Consider the following 21,865-nt stretch of genomic DNA (forward strand, 5'->3'; position numbering starts at 1 on the left):
AAATTTGACACGGAAGAAAAATAAGGTTGCAGAGAATTTTAACAATATGATCAATATCCCTGAATTAACAAGCTACAGAGCAAATAGCATCAACTATAAAGAACGGCCTTGTTATTGTTATAAAAGGCTCGAGGCTGCAAAAGAAAAAATCAAAATCCGCAAAGGAGAGACTGTTTCACAGCAAACAATCTCTACTATATCCACACGTGTGAAAAAGAACAAAAGCCTTTCCATGAACTCTCCCAAATCGTTGAAAAGAAAAAAGCATCATGTCCAATAAAAATTAATTTCCTAGAAATATTGAGATCAAAGCAAACCTAAGAAGTACAGCTGGAGACCATTTAGGATCATAATTCTAGGAAAATGTCATCAGTGTCACTTCGCAGAGAGACACACAGGCTTAAAAGCTGAAAACACACCTGCGGAGAAAGCAGCTGAATGCGGCACTCCTCCAAGGCAGCTGTGAGCACAAGGAGATCTTCCCTCAACTAGAACAGTGAAGATAAAAGCAGATATGAAGTTAGGAGATACAGGGGAAATCACCATAACAAAAATTAGTTTAGAGTAAGACAAGATAAACTGAGAATATCTGATGAAAAAAACGACCCCCCAGATCAGAGCGTCCAGGTGGGCGCGTTCTCAGGTGCTGCCCCCTCGCACCCGCGGGCTAACCCTCCTCACTTCTTCTTTTTTTTTTTTTTAAAGATTTTATTTATTTATTTGAGACAGAGAGAGCACATGAGAGGGGGGAGGGTCAGGGGGAGAAGCAGACTCCCCGCTGAGCGGGGAGCCCGATGCGGGACTCGATCCTGGGACTCCAGGATCATGACCTGAGCCAAAGGCAGTTGCTTAACCGACTGAGCCACCCAGGCGCCCAACCCTCCTCACTTCTGATGTGTACAGAGAATCTGTGAAAATCTCAAGGGAAATACCACAGATTTTTTTTTTTTAAAGCAAAGAAATGATCCCATTGGCTAAAGTAGAAAACAGACCAGTAAGTGTGCAAGAAAATAAAAGAATGCTCCAAACAGTAATCTCAAAGAAAGGCATTCCTGTTAAAATCACACGCGAATCCTGACAATCACCTCTTTTATTCAGGATTGTCTTCACGTTACTTGCTACTCTAAGAAGCAAACAACAACAAAAGTGACAGCTTCAAATACCGCCACACAAGAACGTGGCATGTTTGCAAGTGACATGACTGCAAAGTGAGGGAACTGGAGAATAACCAGAGAAAATTGTAGGAATTCATAAAATCCTCCCAGCAGTATGGCAAACATCAATAGCTTTGATTTATCCCAGTTATAAATGTACTGGGGATGCATTTTCAGCCACAATGAACAAAGCATTAAACACCCAGGAATGAGATTCACACGGAGAGTGTCTGTTGCATGGCTCCGCTGAGACTCGAGAGTATGTGACACTGTGAAATTGTTAACCTTGGTGGGAAGCAGGTTTCAGGGCTCCAGATGCTGTCTGAACTTGTAGAGTGAAGACGTGTGGATAGAATGGAGTCACACTGAAGACAAAATGCCTGGATTTTATGTAATTTTATTAATCTCCTCATTGTAATTAACACAGTAACTGATGACTGTTTACTAAGTTACAGTTTTTAAGAAATGGGAGGGCAGGGAGCCAAGATAGAACAGGGATTCTTCCTATTAATCGTGCACCTGGTGCAGGCCAGCGAAACCAGTAAGGGCGCATCAAAGCCTGAGTGAACGCAAAGGTCCGGTGGCCCCGGCCGCTCACATGAAGAAGGAACATTCGCGGAAGCTTCCCAGCTCTCAGACCAGCATCCTGCTCCTGCCCAGTGCACCTTGCAGAACACGGCGGCCTCAATCTCTCCTGACGCGCTCGGCATTTTGGGTGTTCCTGAGGCAATCCAGAATACTTAATGCTTCACGTTTTCCAGTGATCGGAAAATGGCCAGGAAAAGGGACAATGTTCATTCAATAACAAGATTTCTGTTAAAAAAAATGTGCTGTTTCCAGTTAAAATGAAGCACAGCTGCACCGGACAAGTTTTTGGTGAATTCTGAAACCACAAGAGACTCTAAAAATCCACTCACCCTGAGAACACGGCTTCTGTGTAAAACCTTGTAAGGGACACCGACCCTGGTTGGGAAGGCCAGCCAAGAGAGGGTGCAGGAGGCCCGCCGGGTGCTCTGGACGCCCCCCCCCCCACCTACAGAGCAGTGTCAGTGGGCCAGAGTGAACAGTCTGCTCCTTCCTTCCCCTGCTCCTGTGGTTTCCCACTCTGTGGAGGTGGCGGCCACCCAGGCAGCGCTGTCCCAGGCCAGGAGGGGACCTCCACCGTGTGTCCATCAGAGCTTCACGGAGTGGCCCAGAGATTGAACAGCCTTCTAGTTGGAGATTGCTTTTAAATATCTGGCAATAGGCAGTAAATTTTACTACTGCCATTTATCTCCGTGGACCTCTCAAGAGCATCTAGAGTAAGGAATTCTGTTTCAAGATATTGTTTTGCAATATTGAAGGTAAAGAAGTACCTTCCAACATCCCAGTTCTACCCAGAAGGAAGAAAAAATCATCTTGAACCAGAGCCTACCAATGCCTCTGGCAATCAGCATAAGGAGGCTCCCCGCTGCCTTGGGGGCTCTAAGTCCTTTCAGTGGGAGACAGAGCGGTTTACCCCTTAGGAGCACACCCAGCACCCTGCCCTGCTGTGGAGTCATCTGGGGAGCCAGGCTGTAGAAAGTGCCAGATGCCTTTTGTCCGGGCCTCAGCTGGACTCCTTGCTGTGCCTCAAGGTCTCTGCCCCACAACACCCACAGTGAGAGCCCAGGCATTCCCCTGGGGCTGTGGGAACACCACCACACCGTGGGTGCCCCTGGCCTCTGACCCAGCAGGATGAGAGGAACCAGAGAGGCGGGCCTGCCTTTATCAGGGGAGGGAGGAACATGGCCTTTGGCCTTGGACTGATGGCTGGAATGGGTTGTGAGGGGCAGGGGTGTGTTTCAGCCCACAGAGGCCACCAGAGATGGCTTGTCATTCTGGTCTTGTGCACACTTAGCTGTACGTAGTCAAAACAGGAGACTCCAAAAGCAGAGAAACGGTCAGCTGGAATGACCCAGAGTTCCCGATTCTTGACCCAATATGCAGCCCAGTCGTTCAACCTGCATTCCAGTCTGATTAGTTTGCCATTAGGTAGCTTAGAAATTCATAGGAAAAAATGCCTACAGCAAATCTTGAAAAAGATGAAGGAGCAGGAAAACGGCAGAGACATAATTCATTTATATAATCATGAAATGCCGCAAGTCCAAGATGAGTCCATTGACAATGGACTTAAAACAAATATGGGATTATAATTTTTCTGAACTTTGGATAATCTTCAAATTTTTCAAGGTACCACCTAAAATAAGACAAAAAAGAAACAGTAAGAAAAGGGTATGATTTTGTCGCTTAAACATTTAATGGATGCCGGCAAAGGGCAACACTTTTCATTGCGCAGGAATACGGAGATTTTTAGGAGTAATACTAAAAACTGTGGCATTTCAGAGATGTAGTTTGATTTTGTCTCTACGAGGAATAATTAAATATATTTGATTCTAAAGCATGATTCATAAGAAGTAGCCCATGTAATTCGCTCAGGAGGAGTGTCTCCAACGTCGTCTTCGTCTGGTGACTCCCCATGGTTTTCCTCGGACCCCAGGACACAGCTCCGGCTCCGGCTCCGGCTCTGGCTCCGGCTCCGGCTCCGGCTCCGGCTCCGGCTCTGGCTCCGGCTCTGGCTCCGGGGTCTGTGGAGCGGGCACCCAGCTGCGTGCCAGGGGGCTCTCAGACAAATCTGGGAGGCGCGGGGGGGCGGGCACACGGAACAAACACATTTTCGGTGTTGCTATACACGACATCAACGAGGCACCCCCCCCCCTCGTTTTGGGGTAGTGGCTAGTTGGGGAGGGCGGCATCTAAGGGGATGGAGTGAACACTTAAAATAACCTGGCAAGATGGAGAAATAGCCAGAAAACAAGGAGTTTCTGTCAGCACAACAGATAAACAGACGAAACATCATGATGGGAAGTGATTATGAGCTCATATGGCGGAAATGCGTGACAGCAGCAACCTGACAGGGAGTCGGCAAAATCTGCTGGTTTCTGGCACGTTTCACACCATGGTCGGCGGACAGATTGGAACTGCAGCCCATCAGATGGCCGTGGGCGCTTCCACAAGCTGTCCTGCAACCCCGGGGAAGCCACGAGCCGCCCTGCGCCCCCCAGGGAAGCCCCGCGCCGCCCTGCGCCCCCCGGGGAAGCCACGAGCCGCCCTGCGCCCCCCGGGGAAGCCACGAGCCGCCCTGCGCCCCCCGGGAAGCCACGAGCCGCCCTGCGCCCCCCGGGGAAGCCACGAGCCGCCCTGCGCCCCCCGGGGAAGCCCCGCGTTGGCAGGGAAGAGAACAGTCCGAAAACATTCCTCCTTCCCATTCCTCTTTCCCAATTCCCATTTTGCCCTAAAACCACAGCATCTGTTAGCAACTGGGCACAGCTGACCCAATGTTTCCGACCTAGAGCTTAATTATCAGTATAATTCTCTATGAATTTAAATATTTCACATCCAATTATAGAAATAAACTCAGTGTAATAAAATATTGCTTTGAGAACATCATAATAAATAAAATACGGGGCTAGGAATAGTCCCATGGATTGTTTTCTTTTAGTTTAATTAGCTGGGTTCGCTGGATTATTTAAAAAAAAAAAAAAAAGGATAGCTTTTATTTTGTCCTCAGCTTGTAAATCCAACATTTCTGAGCATACTTCCACTAAACTGAATTCATTAATTTTTCAGCAATTAAAATTGGTTTTGCACTGACATCAGTATAAATAGCAAATGAATGAAAAAGAATCCTTTCAACTCGTGAACTTTCTGCAAAGAATACCTTTGGTTTTTATTAACAGAGACTTTCATTTGGGAAATGAAGTTATTTCTATTTCCTATTCAAATGATAGAATTTGAATATTTCCTATTAGAAATCTGAATATTTCCTACTCAAATGTTGAGGGAGATTTTCCCATTTTCATTTGAGAAAACGTCATTACCACTGACTTGGCATGCTCTTGTTCAATCTTCCTCTGATCCAATTTCTTAAAATATCAGTATCATCTCATTTTTTCTATTATTAGAAACCAGCCAATATTTGCTTTCTACTCCCTAGTGCACCTAACGTACAAGAATAGCATGTTCCTCCAGAGGCGATGCCAGGGATGAGAAGGTGGTCTCGGGGGATGGGGGGGCCTGGGGAGGGGGGAGAGGTGAGGATGGGAGGAGGGGAGGGACGGGGGAGGCGGGCAGAGGGGTCAGGAACACAGGCCGGTCAGGCTGGGCCGAGATTCAGGCACTGCTATCACTGTTATTTTTCTCCGAAATGCTTTGTTCACAGCCGGGAAGAGGCATTCTGCAACAGCAGGCGCCCTGGGGACACGCCGGTGTGGTGTCATCTGGAAGGAGGGAACGGAGGGCTCCAGAACTCACACACCTTGTCTTTCTCTTTCCTTACGGCCCAGTGGAGTTTGGATGGCTCAAAGGTGGGTGTCTTGGTTTCCTGGGGCCTCTGCAACAAAGGACCACGTGCAGGGGGCTTCAAACGGCAGGAACTTATTCCCTCCCAGTGCTGGAGCCAGAGGTCTGACCGTGCTGCTTCCCAGGCTCTCAGGGAGGGGCCTTCTCTGCCTCTCTCAGCTGCCGGCAGCCTCGGGAGTGTGCGGCAGCGTCCCACGCGCTCTGCGTCCGCGCTTCACACGGCCGTCCTCGTGCGTGTCTTCGCGTGGCCTTCTCGTCCCTGCGTGCGCGTCTGCCACTTCCCTCCTAATAAAGGCACCGGGACTGCTGGGTCAGGGGCCCGCTTACCCCAGCGTGACCTCACCTTAACTAACTACATCTGTGATGACCCCTACTGCCAAATAAGGTCACCTTCGCGGGGTCAGTTAGGACTGCAGCATATTTTGGGGGGCGTGCGGGGAGGGCACAATTCAGCCCATCGTAGCAAATTGTTTCGTTTTCTGTCACCTTTGACGCGGTAACCACTTTCCCGAGGCTTCCCTGGTGTGAGCTTTTCCTACCTCTGTCCTCCTCCGCAGCTCTGGCATAGGGACAGGTCCTGGCTCTCAGACCCCCCACTGTCTGGAGCGTAGTGGGGCACCTCAAAACACGGAGGGCTGGAGGATGCTTCTCCTCTGGTCTCGATAATCTCGGGCTTTTGGCCTAATGTCTACAAATAGGAGCTGAAGAGACCTTCCACTCTGCCCGTTCTCTTCCGTAGCTCTGGTAATAAACCTCTGCGTCTTTAAATACACGGTGAGCCTGGAAAGAACCCTAGGAATTCTGACTCTGAAAAGTCTGTATGCGTTCCGCTACGCCATGACATCAGTCTGTCCTTCTGGGGGCTTCTCTCTGCCCCATTCCCGAGAGATGGCAGACGGCCTGCAGTCAGAGGAAACTCTGTGTCTGCACGTGCCTCCTAGAGTGTCAGCAGAACCAGAGATCTTCCTGAAATGTGTTCGAGGGGAATGAAGCCAGGGAAGGGGGGCGGTGCCCTTTCTAGCTCGGGGGCACCAGCCGGCGTGAGCCGCCTGTGCCCTATTTCCATCATCGCTGTGGTCTCGGGGGGCGGCCGAGACCTCTCCCTTCCGAGAAGCCCGGACTTTGTCCCCTGAGCCTCAGTCCCCTCATGGGTCAGACTGTGAGGGCACTCCCTAGGTTCACTTCAGCTTTGAAGCCTTGGATCGGTTTTTATGAGTTTATAGGGGTCCCAGAGATCACAGGCCGTTTGGGGGATGTGATAAAGGCTGTGGCCCCGGACCTTGGAAAACAATGTGATCTCAAGGGCGCGCAGAGCCCAGGAGCCCGACCGCGACCGCGGGTCTGCAGGGGTGCAGGGCGCTCACGTGCAGGAGCTGCGTGAGGGCCGAGGGGGCTTCCTCTGGGCCCAGTTGCAGGTGCTCAGCCTTCCACACTGCAGACTGCATGCTCCTGGCCAGTCCCCAGGTCCCCTGCCTGACCTTTCACTTGACCATCAGCTCCAGCAGCAAACATTCAAAGGGGCTCAGAGTTGGGTGCAGCCAGTGATGATGCTGACGTGTACCTGATTCCCTAGAGCAGGTTTTCTGGACGTCTGCAGGGTTTTGGACTTGGTTAGCTAATGCCAGGTACACCCTGGGATTCGGCAATTCAAACGAATGTGAACATTTCGAGCATCAAACCTGCCAATTGTCATAATAAGGCCAGAGCACAAATTCACCATGCCGAAAGTGTTTGCGAACTTACTGGTGATGCTGCCGGGCCCGGGTGAATAAGATGCAGAAGGTGAAGAGGGCAAAGGCCCCGCCTTGGAGGGACCAGCCGGCCAGGCTGTAGCCGCACCACTCAACCACCTCCCCGAAGTAGTTGGCTGCCGTCACGTATTCGAACAAGCCTCCTGTAAGGAAACACAGGCAAGGGGGGCGCTTCCTGCAAAACGGTGCCCAGTAAGACCCTGACCGAACCGACAGCTGTGGACACTTAGCATGAATTCAGCCCGGGGGGACACGGCTGCTCCAGAACGGTAATCAATGAAACACACCCAACATTACTAGTTCTACCATCTCCCATCACGATTTCTGGTAGTAACCACATATCTAGATCAATACCTACACTGTTCATCTGAATACAAAATGCGACAGGTTTCAGGTACTTTAAAATGTCACTTGACTAGTCAATGAATCACATGGATGAAAACTAAGTAAGGACCGAGACCACAGAATAACAATTAAGGAACTAGTTTGATCAGACAGACCTATGCAGAGGCCTGGACCCAAAATAGAAAAAATAAGAATTTTCAAGGGCAGATTCATTCATTCAGTCATCCATTTTCACAGATCCCTCAAGTGCACAGGACAGGCCAGGCCCTGCTCTAGGCACTGGGAGTGCACCGTGGATAAGACCACCCGCCGCTTCCAGAACACTAATCCCCAGCGTAGCCCACGTGGAAAGCACGGAGCCCAGCACATGGTGGGGAGTGCTGCAGAGCAGGAGAGAGGGGCCCAGAAGTCAGGCTGGGGGTGCAGGGAGGTCTGGTCGTGGCCGGTGGCTGGGAAGGGGCCTTGCTGGCAGGTGAGGTTTGGGGCCGCAGTGGTTGGGGCTGGGACACTCTGGGCGCTCTGGGCACTCTGGGCAGCAAAGGCTCGGAAGCTGGAGAGCAGAGTGGCACGCTCCAAGGACCACCTTAGGGCCATAGTTTAAACGACCTGAGATGTGTAGGGTTTTTCCCGTCATTTGTGGTCTGCCGGGCTCTCCGAGGCCTGAGTTAAAGACAGGTCTCTTTGGGGATCTGGCTTTGTGCAGGCCGGATGTGTGAAGGCACCCCCTCCCTAGGACCACATGGATCCTAACTCATGGCTTGAGGTTTTCGGAGTGTCCACAGTTGGCGCACATTTGGGCTACAAAGCTGCATGAGAACAGCTAGTGGTTATGGACTCCCACGAGTTGGGTCCTAGACTCAAGCATTTACCCAGCTTTTGCCCTCTGATGATTATGACTTCCTTTCTTGACACCACATGAATGCACTTTAAAAGATTTAAAAACAAAAACAAAAAAACATTTACCCAACATTTTTAACTATTTTCAGTTGTCCACTCCTGCTATTACCAGAAATGAGGTATTGCGCACCCCCGGTAAACCATAAATTCTTCCTCATATTCTCTTTCCAAAGAGATACAACTGGTTTCCTTTTTGCTTAATAACCACTCAGTGAACCAGAATGGGCTCTCCTATCACTCTAAGAAAACAATAATCATAGTGATTGCGATCGGTAATGGTTAGTTATTGGATCCGACAAAACTGAAACAGCAAGGCATCCTGCAGAGCAATCTGGGATCAAGTCTCCCGTTTTCAGTACGTACCCCTTGGTATCTTATATCCAGTCTCCCCTGGTTTCCGGAGATTCCTCAGGATATGGTCTGAATGGATGTTTATCAGCATGCCTATTAACCACAAGCAGAAACCTGCAGAAAAGCCAATACAGAAGAGTATTATGGTCAATAAACCAGGAAATTCCCAAACCCAAGCCTGAAGGAGCGGTATGACTGTAATCCGTCCTATTATCATTATGAGCAAGCCATGTGAGCCACAGTTGATGGTGAAAATCATTATAATAAATACCATGCTTCACTTAGAAAGATAAGTGCTGCACTCAGGTCTGCGAAAGTGGGCGGCAGCACCATCTGTGGGTCGGCTCCTCAGGAAAACTGGGTGCGGGTGGCCGGGCCCTCCCCAGGGCACACAAGAGCCTGGCCAGCCGCGCAGGGGCCCCTGCAGCTGTGGCTCCTGGTAGCTCGGCCCTGGTGCTCCTCTCTTCTTTCATTAGAGCCTCATTCACACAGGCTCACACCCATCCACAGCTTCGCCGGCGAGTCCCCTCCTGCTCATGGCCAGTTGCGCTCCTGGGTCTGCTCCTTTGCCTCAGCTCTGGACAGAATCCCCAGCCGCTGGCTACACGTCTCCCCCTACACATCCTGTGGCATCCCAGATGTTCTCTCTCCCGTTCCTAAAAGTCTTCGGAGGTTTTTCATCACCTAAAGGGAGTCTTATTAGTATCACGCAAATTAATTCCAAAAAGAAGACGGAAAATACCCAGTGTTTTATAAAAGGAATACCTTGATTTGATAAAAAGAGTTAATTTGATCATCCTGTAGTATTAGAAAACTGGGAAAGTCTGACAGTGCTGATGGGTGGCACTCGATTCAGGATCAAGGAAACGTCCAAGTGGAGTAACTCTATCATTCCTCTCTCCTCGGCCCCCCAGCGGCATGGACTCCTCTTCCAGCTACTACAGGGACAGGGGATGATGCATTCTGGCCCGCAGCAAGGGTTTCAAGCCTTCTTCCTTCTGATCTCACCACCGTAGGCAGTTTTCTTTCTAGATAGTTCCTGCCAAAGCTTGTAGTATTTTATAAGTCACTTATTAGATCCATAAATGTATAGTTGATTTGAGACCTTTTTGTGCATTGCGGTATGTCGCCTCTAGGTGATTTGGCCCCAATGTGAGGTTCCAGAAAGAATCATGTTCTCAAAATGCCATTTTTTCCTTATTTCTCTTCTAGGAGACAAGCTCCCTTTATTGTCCCGATTGGTAAGAAAACTAGTATTTGTGTTCATCTCAGCTAATTATTTAATCCTGTTTTGGGGGATCTTAAAATCTTTTAGATTAACCACTTCTACTGCTCTGGAAAACTTTTTGTTAGGATATTATTATTACTACTTGCTTAGCTCTTCATGGTAAGTAGCATAAATGCAATTAATTATTCATGTTATTTCATATTTATTTCCGTACAAAAACTATAAACTCTATGTAATAAGCATAACAGAAAAGTAACCTAGTTTGTTTCCCTGTTGGCTTTTTTTTTTTTTTCAGTTTTGATTCCTCCTGCTCACTTGTAGAGAAGTTGAGAGGTTGGTATACAATTTAGTGGTGTCTTTAATGTTAGACCAGCTTCAAAGACATGTGCAAGTGAAGTGGTCTATCAGCAGACCTACTTCTAATCACATTTAAATTCACTTTCACATTAAATTCACAAAGGACTCTTTGCTGTTGTTCATCAAACATATCCAAACAATTCATCATAGAAATGATTTGTGGGGGGAACTCAAACGAACATGCAAAGCCTACATCCTTGAGTTAACAACCCCCTTCCCCTTGCCCCTGGCAGCCTGCTCTTGGGGCGCCAGCACTGCGGTTCTGCTATTTCCTCAGTGCAGACCTTGGGCCAGGTGTTTAGGCATCGGTCTCCCTTGCTCCTGTGAAAGGTCCCTAATTTCTGTCCTCTCAGGAACTTGGGGTGGCAGAAGGCTCATGCGGGGCTCCTGGCAGAGAATGAGGCCTTCTCTGCAGGGCCCCCGCAGCCTGCTTTCTCCTCCTGCTGGCTGGGGTGGAAGAAAATCAGGTAGTCAAAAAGCGGGTAAGTCAAGAAGGTATTTGGGGGCACTGCACCAATAAAATCACTTGGGTCTGGCATCTGGTGGAGGGCTTGGCGGAGCTGCCGAGGCCCTTGGGGACCCTCTCACCCTTCCCCCACCTGGTGGCCGGGGGTGCACATACCCTGCTGCCACGGCACCCTGGTATGACACGTGAGAACATGGCCCTGGGAATAGAATTTTAATACACGGACACAGATGACCGAGAAACGTGAACATGCCTCATCAACAGCAGAGTACTCCTCCAGCGCTAGGCTCCCATGGTCACGCACTCGCACACAGAGCGATGCCCGGTGAAACGGGAGGCCACGTCAGGGCACTAACGCCAAGAGCTGTGGGACTCTCCGAAACTTAGAAGAAAACTTCCTCATCAACAAGAGCCTCAAGGCGATGTATTTTTTAACACTCTTGCATGTATTTTTGACCGCTGATGTTATATTTTCATTTTTACCCAGAACTTACAAGGCTTCAAGTAGAACTCAAAAATGATAAAGATTTAAAAAAAAAAAAATCAGAAACTTCACACACCTAAAAGCTTATTCAAGTTAGCATAATCAGCAAACTCTGACTGCCTTGTTGGAAGGTGACCCGTCGGACTTTTTCTCATATTCCAGAAGGAACTGTGGGCGGCTTAATGATGGTCTTAGATTACACGGCCAGTTAGTGACGGAGTTCCTCAATCTTCATCTGCTGCTCACTCTGCTGGAACCTGTTGCTATTTTTAGGTCCGCTTTAGGAACAGGTATTTATGCTTTCTGTGCCAAGTTGGCCGTGGTGCTGGGCACCTGCATCATCTGCTGCTGCTGGCGCCACCCGCCTCTCCCTCCGCATTCAGCCTCCCCACCACTAGGTCATGGACCAGCACAGACCCCTCTCTCCCTCGAGGAGCGTGGGTTTTCTAACCAGGAACTGCGGGGGCATGAAAACCCAAGTTCTGATGAGAACAACGGAGTGCATCCCTGGGGGGACTCTTACCTACTAGAAATCGGGGATCTGTGACCCAGTCGTCGGCATACACAGCATACTGGCTCAAGTATCTGCTTTGCAAGTAGCCATTATAGATACAGAACATGAATGCCAATACAAATGTATACAAGGGCATGGGCTTTCCTCCTCGGATCAGAAATGGGAAAATCAAGGACCTTAGGAAACATGAAACAGAAACACATTTAAATAAAACACAGACCAATGATAAGGAATCTCATTTCTGCAATTCTATTTCAAGTCTTGGGTTTTTAATCTTGCTTCCTTGTCCAGAAGTCATTCTCAGTAATGCTCAGACTGATATACTCTGTTCAAAGCAGAATTTCTAAAGAATTAACCATGTTTCAATAAGGTTCACCATAGTGCACAAACTCAGGATTCTAATTATATTGAACATGAGACAGACATATGGAGAGAAAATTAAAGGCTTCAAGAGGCTGTCAACATTTGCATTATCCTCCCTCACTCTCGTCTAAGCAACACGACGTGGGGGACACCATCACGCTATCCATCAGCACGGTGGCTGCATTGGCTGAGCATTCTCCACCCCACTCGTGGTACCTGGAGACACCCACACAGGAAACACCATGACACACGCAGGACAGAGCATGAGATGGACTCAGAGTGGGTATGCCCATCAACTCACGGTCACAGAGCTAGTGAGTGGCTAAGCTTTGGTACAAACCCAGGCAGCTCAAGGGTCACATTTTTCTATTTCACCACACTAGTGAAAGTTTAGGGAGATAAAATAGACGGACAAGAAAGTAGACCTTATGAAGAAAAGAGGACACAATATTGTACTCTGAACTTCCTCTGTAAAATCAGTATGTAATATGCTGAGAGAGGGCTATCACTACATAGCCTAGGGACCTTAAGGGGATAGTAAGGAACAACCATCTGCAACTTCATGCCAATAAATGTGACCATCTAGACAACACAAACAGACTCCTTCGATGACACGGGTGACCAAAACTGACCCCAGAAAAAATCGACAACTCAAATAGTCCTCTGTGAATGAAAGACATTGAAGTGACTTGTGAAGTTCTAGAAAAGGCGCAACTAGAGTTGGGGGAGGGGACTAGTTAGCTGCACAGAGGCCCAGGGACATATCAGGGGATGCAACTGCTCTGCATCTTATTGTGCTGATGATACGTGCTGTATGCAATCATCAAAACTGACCAAGCCACAGACTTAAAATGAGTGAATTTCATCCTATGTTAAGTTATATCTTAAAATGGGAAAAACATAAAGCCTCATTATTTGTTTCTATTCCGACCATCCACTCCAGGGCGAAAACAGAACAGATTCTTAGCAGCAGTAGTAACAGCCTGATAGCATGACACTGGCTATGTGTCCTCAAGGCATTCTCTTGTAACATGCTCCCTCAGGTCCTGCGAAGGACATTCTTGGCATCAAAGGCAGCCTTCAAGGTTCTCATCTTGCTCAGGCCAGCTCCCCTGAAGCAGACTTCATATGGGGTTAGGGCAAAGCACTGGTTGGTTGGAAACATGCATCTGGCCATGATGTCATCAGTGAGGTTAGTTGTTTGCCTGGAAACCAGTGTCGAGAAGGACCTCAAAAAGAACAGGGGATCTCAGCCATTTCTCTCTGCATTGTGGAAGCATGGTTCACTCTTTAGCAGAGTTGGGACAGTGAGCTGGCGTCTGGGATGCAGGCCCGCTGCAAGCGTCTGTACCGCAAGAGGTGGATTCTCACATAAATTTGCAATGGATATGATTTCTAAGCTCCAGATGGAGTTCCACCAGTGGTTTTTGAACATTTCAAAACCTATTTAACTGTAATTAAGGAACTGCCACCTGCCAACCAGAAGACATTCATCTACATTGTAGTGACATACTAAAGGACAAATATCAAGAGAAGAATGGAATAGAATTCCATAAATGTATTCCAAGCAATTGACATGTTAAATTACAATCAGAAACTTGTGGACTGAAATCAAAATTTGGCAGTACCAATGTATGTGAAAAGACATTTTCAAAGAGAAAATCTCGAGGTTCCTGGGTGGCTCAGGTGGTTGAGCCTCTGCCTTCAGCTCAGGTCACGTGGAATTAGTCCCACATCAGGCTCCCTGCTCAGCGGGAGAGTCTGCTTCTCCTCCTCCCTCTGCCCTTCTCTCCCCCCACTTGTGTTCTCTCTCTCAAATAAATGAAATCTTATAAAAACTTTTAAAAAAAGAGAAAATCTTATTGCCCATCAATCAGCATTAAGGTGTGAACACTTGCCATGGATGTTGATCATGGGGAATGCTAACTCTGAAGCCCAATTAAGTGAATGTTGTCCCCACCAAATAAAGAATTCTACTCTTCTTGTTATACCTGTTAGAGAAATTAAGGTATTAGATTTAGAATTTTCTCAATAGAAATCTTTGTGAAATATCTCTTTCACAACAACCCTAATTTTGTCCCTTGGTCCACAAAGCTTAAAAAAAGCACTATGGTCCTTTCCAAAAAGTTTTGACCCTTGACCTAGATGAAAACAGGGGTTACACTCTGGAAACCTCATTGTGACTTTCTTAGTGAATGCTCTTGCTCAAGGCCCCAGTACCTAGATTGCAGGCAGCCTCTTTGGTTTGGGGTCCACCTGGTCTGCGAGATGGGGTCTGTGCATCTGGGTCCTCAGTTATGCAATAGGAGAGAGAGTCACAGTGATCTGCTCCAGGGTGTGCCCTGGGGGAGCCTGGAAAAGACATGCCCAGAGGACCTGGGACAAGATTCACTTCTCTCTGGTCTCATATGAACCTCAGAAGCACGGCAAGGACTGGAAACAGGGCTTCAGAAAGGTTGATGCAGATCTCTTCTGTTCCTCTCTTATCTCTACCCTTGAAGGGACAGCAACGCCCCTGACGTCCATAGGCCTGGCCATAAAATCAGAGGTCGGGAGAACAAGCTGGCTCAGGCAATGTCACTTATGCCTTCAGACCTTGAAGGGGGAGCTAACATCTCCTCACCCAGCCTTCCCTACCCCACAGGCTGAGTGCACCAATATGAACCAAGCACTCCTGGCTCTGGGGTCTTCAGCAAGCTAGATGGCCGGATGCAACGCATCTTCCAGAGGGGAGCACTCTGCTCCCTCTTGCTATTTTTGGGATTGTCTTTCTCCTTTTAGGTTATGCCCTTTGGCTTTACTTCTTTTCCTTGGAAGTCCATGCAACAGTTGTTGGAAAGGGTTTCCTTTGAATTGGGTCAATTAGGAACCAAAATGGGGCAGGGGGGCTTCTGAGCATGACTTTTATCTGAGCCTTCATCTCGACGCTAGAGGGACAAGGGCAACCCAAGGATTGCAGTGGACCCCAGGCTGCTTATCATGGTGAAGGATCTACTTCAAGACATGATGCCAGGCTCCGTGAGGAAGGTAGACATGGCCGCTGGACCCACACAGCACTTGCCCTGACCCGGTGATCGGGGGCCCAGGACATCTCAGTTCAAAAGCCTTTCTCAAGTAGTGTCTCATCTGCACTAACAAGCACCCTTCCACATAGGAACTGTGGGAAACGGGCATTACCCCTCTTTGAGAGAACGTGTGAAGTCGGAAGTTGAAAATCCCTTAAGGTGGAAATCATCTGTAAGATAAACCGTGAAGAGCTTGCACTTAAAAGTACCTTATTTAGGTAATGTGTTATATAAGTCTATGCTCTGTTCCAATAATGAGCTAAAGGACATAAAACTGTCGGGTCCCAGGGAGGTACAAAGAGCTACAAAGAGATTCTGTTTTCTACCTCATCAGATGGAGTGTGGGATTGAATCTGACACTTTGTTTTCTATCATGTTACAATATCCCATTTTCCCCCTTCTGTTCCATGTAAAGAAACAGTACTTACTTTTTCATCAAGTTGTTATTACCCATGGAAACTTGCACATCTCTGTGGTTGTGAGGCAAGCAGGACAGCGGGACACGTTTGATGAGGGGTTGAACTGAGAGCTTTCAGAACCTGAATCTCTGTGGACCTTCGATGGCCAGGCAGCATGCTGTCTCCTGCGTGGGTGAGTTTACAAGCTTGGGGAGAGTGGAAGTGTTTCTCACAGTTCCTGACACAAAGTGTCTAGTAATTCCTAATCCTACACAAAATGTTTTTTTTTTTTTTTATACTTCACAACTGTTACTATTAACCTATGTAACAAATCAGGACCTGGAGGCTCAGAGGAGCCTGGTGGTAGAGACTCAAAAGTGGCAGTTCCAAGGCCATGTCCCCTTCCCACATGTTCTCCCAATAAACTGGAATAATCACATCCAGTTATTTTGCAATGAGAAACTATGTATTCATTCAACAAATGATTTGACTCTCAAAATAAAAGCAATTGGACATTGTGTCCCAGGTACAAAGAAACATCCAATTTGGTGATTTGCCAGCAAATCTAACAGTAGATTTAATCATTTTTAAATGTTTAAAACTGAAAGTGGTTGTTATAATTTTAATAACTATATTACTTTTTCTCAACAATTTGACATCTTTGAAATCTACAGATCAGTTCCTGTTACTTTTCCCTTCTGAAATGCTCTTTTGCAACAAAAGGCAGATTCCTATAAAGCCACACACTTAGATAAGCTCTGTGGGCTTTTAAGGCAAGGTTACAAATGCAATGAATATTTCACTACCTGTCATTCTATACTTTTGAATAAAAGTGTTTTTTTTTTTTCAAATTATTTGAATCCACAAGGCAAGGGCCAAGGGCTCAGTGTATCCTTCAGCTTCTCCAGTTCCCTGATGTGTTTTAATATTAAACATGCCATATGGCACATTTAAAAGTGAGGCTGGGGCCAGGTTCTTCCCCGCAGGGCCACCAGGAGAAAAGATGAATCCAGGCAGGTAGGACTCTTTGAGGATCACCATCAGGGGTAACAACAGAATCGAGATCCTGCAAGCTCAGGGAACTGGCTGAGCACCGACCTTGGGGAGGGTGTTAGGAAGAGGAGGCCTTGCGGGCATGTGAAAGTCTGCATTCAGCACTCTCCCTCTGCTTCACAGTAAAGGTGGTTCCTGGGGCCTCGGTGGTAATTGGCGCCATGTGCTCAAGTGGGACTTCGTAACAATTGTTAAATGGACAAGCGAACGAATAAGCCCAGTGACTCATTCGCTAACTCACCAAGTGGCAAGAGAAAATTCATGAGCAAAGGCAGCCTTGAGCTCAGTGACTACTGAAAAAAACCTGCTTGGCAGGAGAGGAAGCAGCAGAACAGGAGGTCCGACTGCAGTTTAGGGGCCTATCAGGAGGGCCTGTGACACATGCAGAGCTGCTCCGCACTGATGCTGGGGACCACAGGAAGCCACTGCCCACGGCTAGCGTGCACTCATCTGCGGGGCGGCAGACGCTGCTCCACGCACAGCAAAACCAAGGATGGTGTGAGAAGACACCCGCCGAGCCCTCCAGAACTCAGAAGCCCTGTGATCAGCATGAGACACCTCAGGGCATACAGGATTCAGGCAAACACTATAACCATCAAGGGCTGTGGGAAGACTATGTTGTTTGTCATGGCTTACAAACGTTCCTACAAATGTCCTTTGCCACCCAAGGGGGAGCCGCCCAGGGCTCTGGGATATTCTTTCCTATAGCTATCCCCTCTTCCTGTCCAGGACGGCCTTCCCTTCTTTCTCCGACTCTTCTTCCAAAAAGATCCCATAGATTTTTCTGTCTTGCATTCCTGCACTCCTTAAGGGAGTATCCTTTTTTTATTTTTATTTATTTACTTCAGAGAGAGAGAGAGAGAACGCAGGGGGGAGGCGCAGAGGGTGAGAGAGAAACTCAAGGGGACTGCGAGCTGAGCGCAGAGCCTGATGCGGGGCTCAACCCCACAACCCTGAGCATCACGACCTGAGCTGAAACCAAAAGTTGGATGCTTAACTGACTGTGCCACCCAGGCGCACTGTGAGTGTCTTGTCTCTATATCCCCAGTAATGAGTACAGGACCAGGTATGTAAATTAATCTTCTGAAATGTGTGCAGAATGAACACATAAAGACACACAGCTTGTCCCTCTTCTGTAAGCAAACACCACCTTCCCATTGACTATGGGAAGCCCCCCCCCCCCACCTGACATTGGTCCTCACCACTACTTCAGGCAGCTAGAACTCCCCTAGGGCAGGGCCCTGCCTCATTCCCAGGTAACCTCGAAGCTCAGCAAAGAGCCCCTGCAGGCATGTCCTGGTTCTGTAAGGCACCATGTCAGCATCTCCCTAGCATGCCCCCTGGTGTGAGTCTGTCCTGCCATCAGCCCAACTCAGGCTTGTACTAACATAGTCCCCCATCTCCCTCAGTCCTGTGTCATCTGCAGGACCCTCGATAAATGGTAGGGCTGCACAAATGTTCACTGGGTTGGCTGGATGGTTTACAGCAAGTGCTACATGCTGTTTGATCTTCTGTTCCCTTACAAATGCTCAGTGACTGTTTAATAAATTAGCTATTTGGGTAGAATGGAAAATGTTTATCTTTTCTATTTGGAAAACGTAGATGTCCCCAAACCGCACAGGCAATATGTGCTGTCACATGTACAACTTGAAACAGAATAGCCCAGCAGGTTGAAAAGCTACACCTGACCTAGCAAATCCCCTGGAGTACGTTTCTAAAGCCACTGCTCTTGGAATCAGGGGTTCAGTCCCAACCGCCCCTTGTCCAAAAAACTTGGGTAAAACACCTGAATTCTGTGTCTCAGTGGCCTCCCTGAAATGAAGGGTCAAGTTCTGGCACTCCACAGGTGACTGTGGCCTGGCGGGATACAATGAAACAGTGTTTTAAGTTAGAAGGCTCAGCTCGGGCTTTCAAAACTCTGCAAATTGTTCCCTTTACACAGTTCCAATGCCCCGTCTTCAGAAGGTTCTCACTGGCACTTGAGACTGGCAGCAGTGTGCATGAAAAACACGCAGGGTACATGCGTGGCTGTGCCATCTACATGACAATATGGAATGGTCTTATTAATTGCCTATTGAGCATTTGGATTTGCCAGCACTGTGCAAGCATTTTATGGAGTTGTCTTTTTTTTTTAAGATTTTATTTATTTATTTGTCAGAGAAAGAGAGGGAGGGAGCACGCACAAAGCAGGGAGAACAGCAGAGGGAGAAGCAGGCTCCCTGCTGAGAAAGGAGGCTGAGGCAGGACTCTACCCCGGGACTCTGGGATCATGACCTGAGCCAAAAGCAGACGCTTAACCAACTGAGCCACCCAGGAATCCCTGGAGTTGTTTTCATTTAAATGCATGCTAAACCCATGGGCCATCACTGCGCCCATTCCACTGACGGGGAAACGTGCAGCACAGCAGCTTAGTAACTTAGCCCGGGTCCCTAGTATGTGGCTGGGATGACACCTAGCAGTCTGACTCCAGAGCTCACTTTTGGCCATTAGAGATACCAGAGAGACACAGGTTCTAGCACATTTATGGAGACATGTACGTGGACATGACAACTCTACTGACATTCAGATTGCAGTAAGGCTTGAACACATTACAAAAAACAACAACAAAACCCTAGCAGCGTGACAGTAATTTTGCTCACTGGAATGACCTTTTCTTAAATGTTTTTATTGTTATGTTAATCACCATACATTACATCATTAGTTTTTGACCTAGTGTTCCATGATTCATTGTTTGTGCATAACACCCAGTGCTCTACACAGAACGTGCCCTCTTTAATACCCATCACCAGGCTAACCCATCCCCCCACCCCCCTCCCCTCTAGAACCCTCAGTTTGTTTTTCAGAGTCCATCCTCTCTCATGGTTGGTCTCCCCTCCTGCTATCTTCTTCCTTTTCTTTTTTTCTTAACATATGTTGCATTATTTGTTTCAGAAGTACAGATCAGTGATTCAACAGTCTTGCACAATTCACAGCGCTCACCGTAGCACGTACCCTCCCCAATGTCTATCACCCAGCCACCCCCTCCCTCCCCCCCCCCCACCACTCCAGCAACCCTCAGTTTGTTTCCCGAGATTAAGAATTCCTCATATCAGGCTCACTGGAATAATCTTAAAGAGTCAGGAATACAGGACTTGGAAAACCTTTGTTGAATGTTTGTGCCTGTTTAAAGTGCCTGCATACCACAGCTGATTCTGCATTTTATTTTCTAAGATTTTATTTTAGAAAGAGAGAAAGAGCACAAGGAGCAGAGGGGAAGGAAGAGAGAGCAGCAAAGAATCTGAAGCAGACTCTGCACTGAGCAGGGAGCCCTATGCAAGGCTCAGTCTCACAACCTAAGACCATGACCTGAGCCAAAACCGAGAGTCAGACACTTAACCGAGCCACCGAGGTGTCCCTGATTCTGTATTTCCAGTATCCCCAGTGCTCACGTAGACTTTTGCCCCTCATGCTAACCCTTTCACTACTTGTCCTGGGTTATTTGCTTCTCATGGCCCAGTTCAAGTTTCATTCCAGTGAAGGCAGTCCCATGTGTCTTCTAAAATTCCTGGGATACTCAAGCACAAACCACAGAGGCGCCAAGCCCTGGGTTAATTTATAAACATAAAGATCATTAAACTGTTAATAGTTCCACATTTCAGATTATCAACTTTGAGGCATTGAGAGTTCTCACAACACAATGATTTTAAATGATCGCTATAACAAGGTGAATTTAACCAGCACTTTCTGACACCTTTTGAGATTTGGGTTATTCACGTGTATGATATTTTCTCTCCTTTCTGGATGCCCTTCAGTGGTCACAAACCAAGATCACGTTTTTTCATTAATCCTGGCTTATAGATTGGCTTGCTTTTCTTTCTTCCATCGGTCATATGGATTTTCAGTGGCCATATCACAGAGGTGCACATCATACACATTTTGAGTAGAGGCTGAATGGCCAAATGCTAAACTCAGTATTCAGCCGAGCTCAAAAGCGGATGTCACCACTGGAAAACACATTTCTGGGATACAAGGATAAATCCACAATTTTAAGCCAAAGAAAAATTGCATAACGGTTTTTTTTTTAATCAGACATTTTAGTCAGATTTTAAAAGCTTGCAGGTTCTGATACAGGGAAAGGTCTCAGGTGGTCACTGGTTGCATGCCCACTGTACTGAAGTCATTAGAAAAGGAAAATGATTTTCTAGCTGCTGAACCTATGACATTGCTGAGTGAGCTAGCCTTCACATCCTCAAGCTTCCTCCCCTCTCCGAGCAGCTAGGTTATGCACTTAACTCTTCCATCACTATCTTTCCAGCCCTCTCTAACCCTCCCCCCACTTTCCCAGACTCTGCTAAGCTAAACTGTCTGCACCAGGGGAGGAAGGGGAAGGTGCTAGGCACTGGGCGAGAACGGCACGGACGGAGGGAGCCAGGCGCCAGGAGACGACACCAGGGAGGGGTCAGCAGGGCCAGGGCGCGAGGGAGGGTGTGCAGAGTGGTGCAGCTGGGAAGGTCAGGGAAAAAGAGGCTGCAAGGAGCAGGCATGCGAGCAGGGGGGAGGAAGGAAGGGACGGGGACCGGTGAGGAGAGGACCCTGGAGAGGGAGCCAGTGGTGCGAGGCGAGGGCGCCGCGGCGGGCGCAGGCAGGGTGCTGGGGGCGGGGGGGGGGGGGCAGGGGCACGCGGGGAGGCGCCAGGCGGCCGGCCGTTACCGTTGCGCGTAGTGAACGAGGAACATGGCCAGGAGGATGCGGTTGGGCGCGCGGCGGAGGCGCTCCGCCGCCGTGCCGGCGCACACGCACAGCGGCACGGCCAGCGAGGGCAGCTCCTGCAGCGCCCAGGCGGCCCGCGCGGGCACCCGAAAGGCGAGGCCCGGCGACGCGTAGCGCCCGTAGGCCGAGTCCACCCGCCTGAGCACCACGGAGCCCAGGAGGCCCAGGGCGCACTGCAGGTAGGCGAGCGCGTCCAGCTGGAGCTTCTCGACCGGCTCCATGGCGGGAGAGGGCTGCTGAGCCCCATGGCCCTGCGACCACTTATAGGGCGGTGGCGGCGGGGGTGAGGGGGCGGGGGGCGCGGTTACCT

The 21,865-nt window shown here is 48.5% G+C and overlaps 1 protein-coding gene across 2 annotated transcripts; it reads right to left on the bottom strand.

The window, feature by feature from the left end:
- Positions 1 to 1,531: 1,531 nt before the first annotated feature.
- Positions 1,532 to 21,837, bottom strand: SRD5A1 (steroid 5 alpha-reductase 1). Of its 2 annotated transcripts, XM_025867483.2 has the most exons (5): positions 21,496 to 21,821; positions 11,937 to 12,103; positions 8,891 to 8,992; positions 7,278 to 7,428; positions 1,532 to 3,372 (listed from the first exon to the last, which is right to left on the bottom strand). In XM_025867483.2, the coding sequence occupies exons 1-5, from the start codon at positions 21,774 to 21,776 to the stop codon at positions 3,306 to 3,308; spliced, it is 768 nt and encodes a 255-aa protein (XP_025723268.1). In that variant the 5' UTR covers positions 21,777 to 21,821; the 3' UTR covers positions 1,532 to 3,305. The 2 variants fall into 2 exon arrangements, with proteins under 2 accessions (XP_025723268.1, XP_073747200.1); XM_073891099.1 differs by lacking the exon at positions 11,937 to 12,103 and having other exon boundaries at positions 21,496 to 21,837.
- Positions 21,838 to 21,865: the final 28 nt, after the last annotated feature.

This window comes from Callorhinus ursinus, unplaced genomic scaffold (genome assembly GCF_003265705.2).
Source record: "Callorhinus ursinus isolate GAN/ISIS: 27379988/994484 unplaced genomic scaffold, GSC_fseal_2.0 scaffold3, whole genome shotgun sequence".
NCBI classification, from domain to species: domain Eukaryota; kingdom Metazoa; phylum Chordata; class Mammalia; order Carnivora; family Otariidae; genus Callorhinus; species Callorhinus ursinus.

Excerpts from the sequence above, each read along its gene's own strand:
- SRD5A1 (XM_025867483.2), bottom strand. The coding sequence starts at position 21,776 with ATGGAGCCGGTCGAGAAGCTCCAGCTGGACGCGCTCGCCTACCTGCAG. Across the intron at positions 7,429-8,890 it reads TGGATATAAGATACCAAGGG|GAGGCTTGTTCGAATACGTG; the intron begins GTACGTACTGAA and ends GTTTCCTTACAG. Across the intron at positions 3,373-7,277 it reads CGGGCCCGGCAGCATCACCA|GTGGTACCTTGAAAAATTTG; the intron begins GTAAGTTCGCAA and ends GTCTTATTTTAG.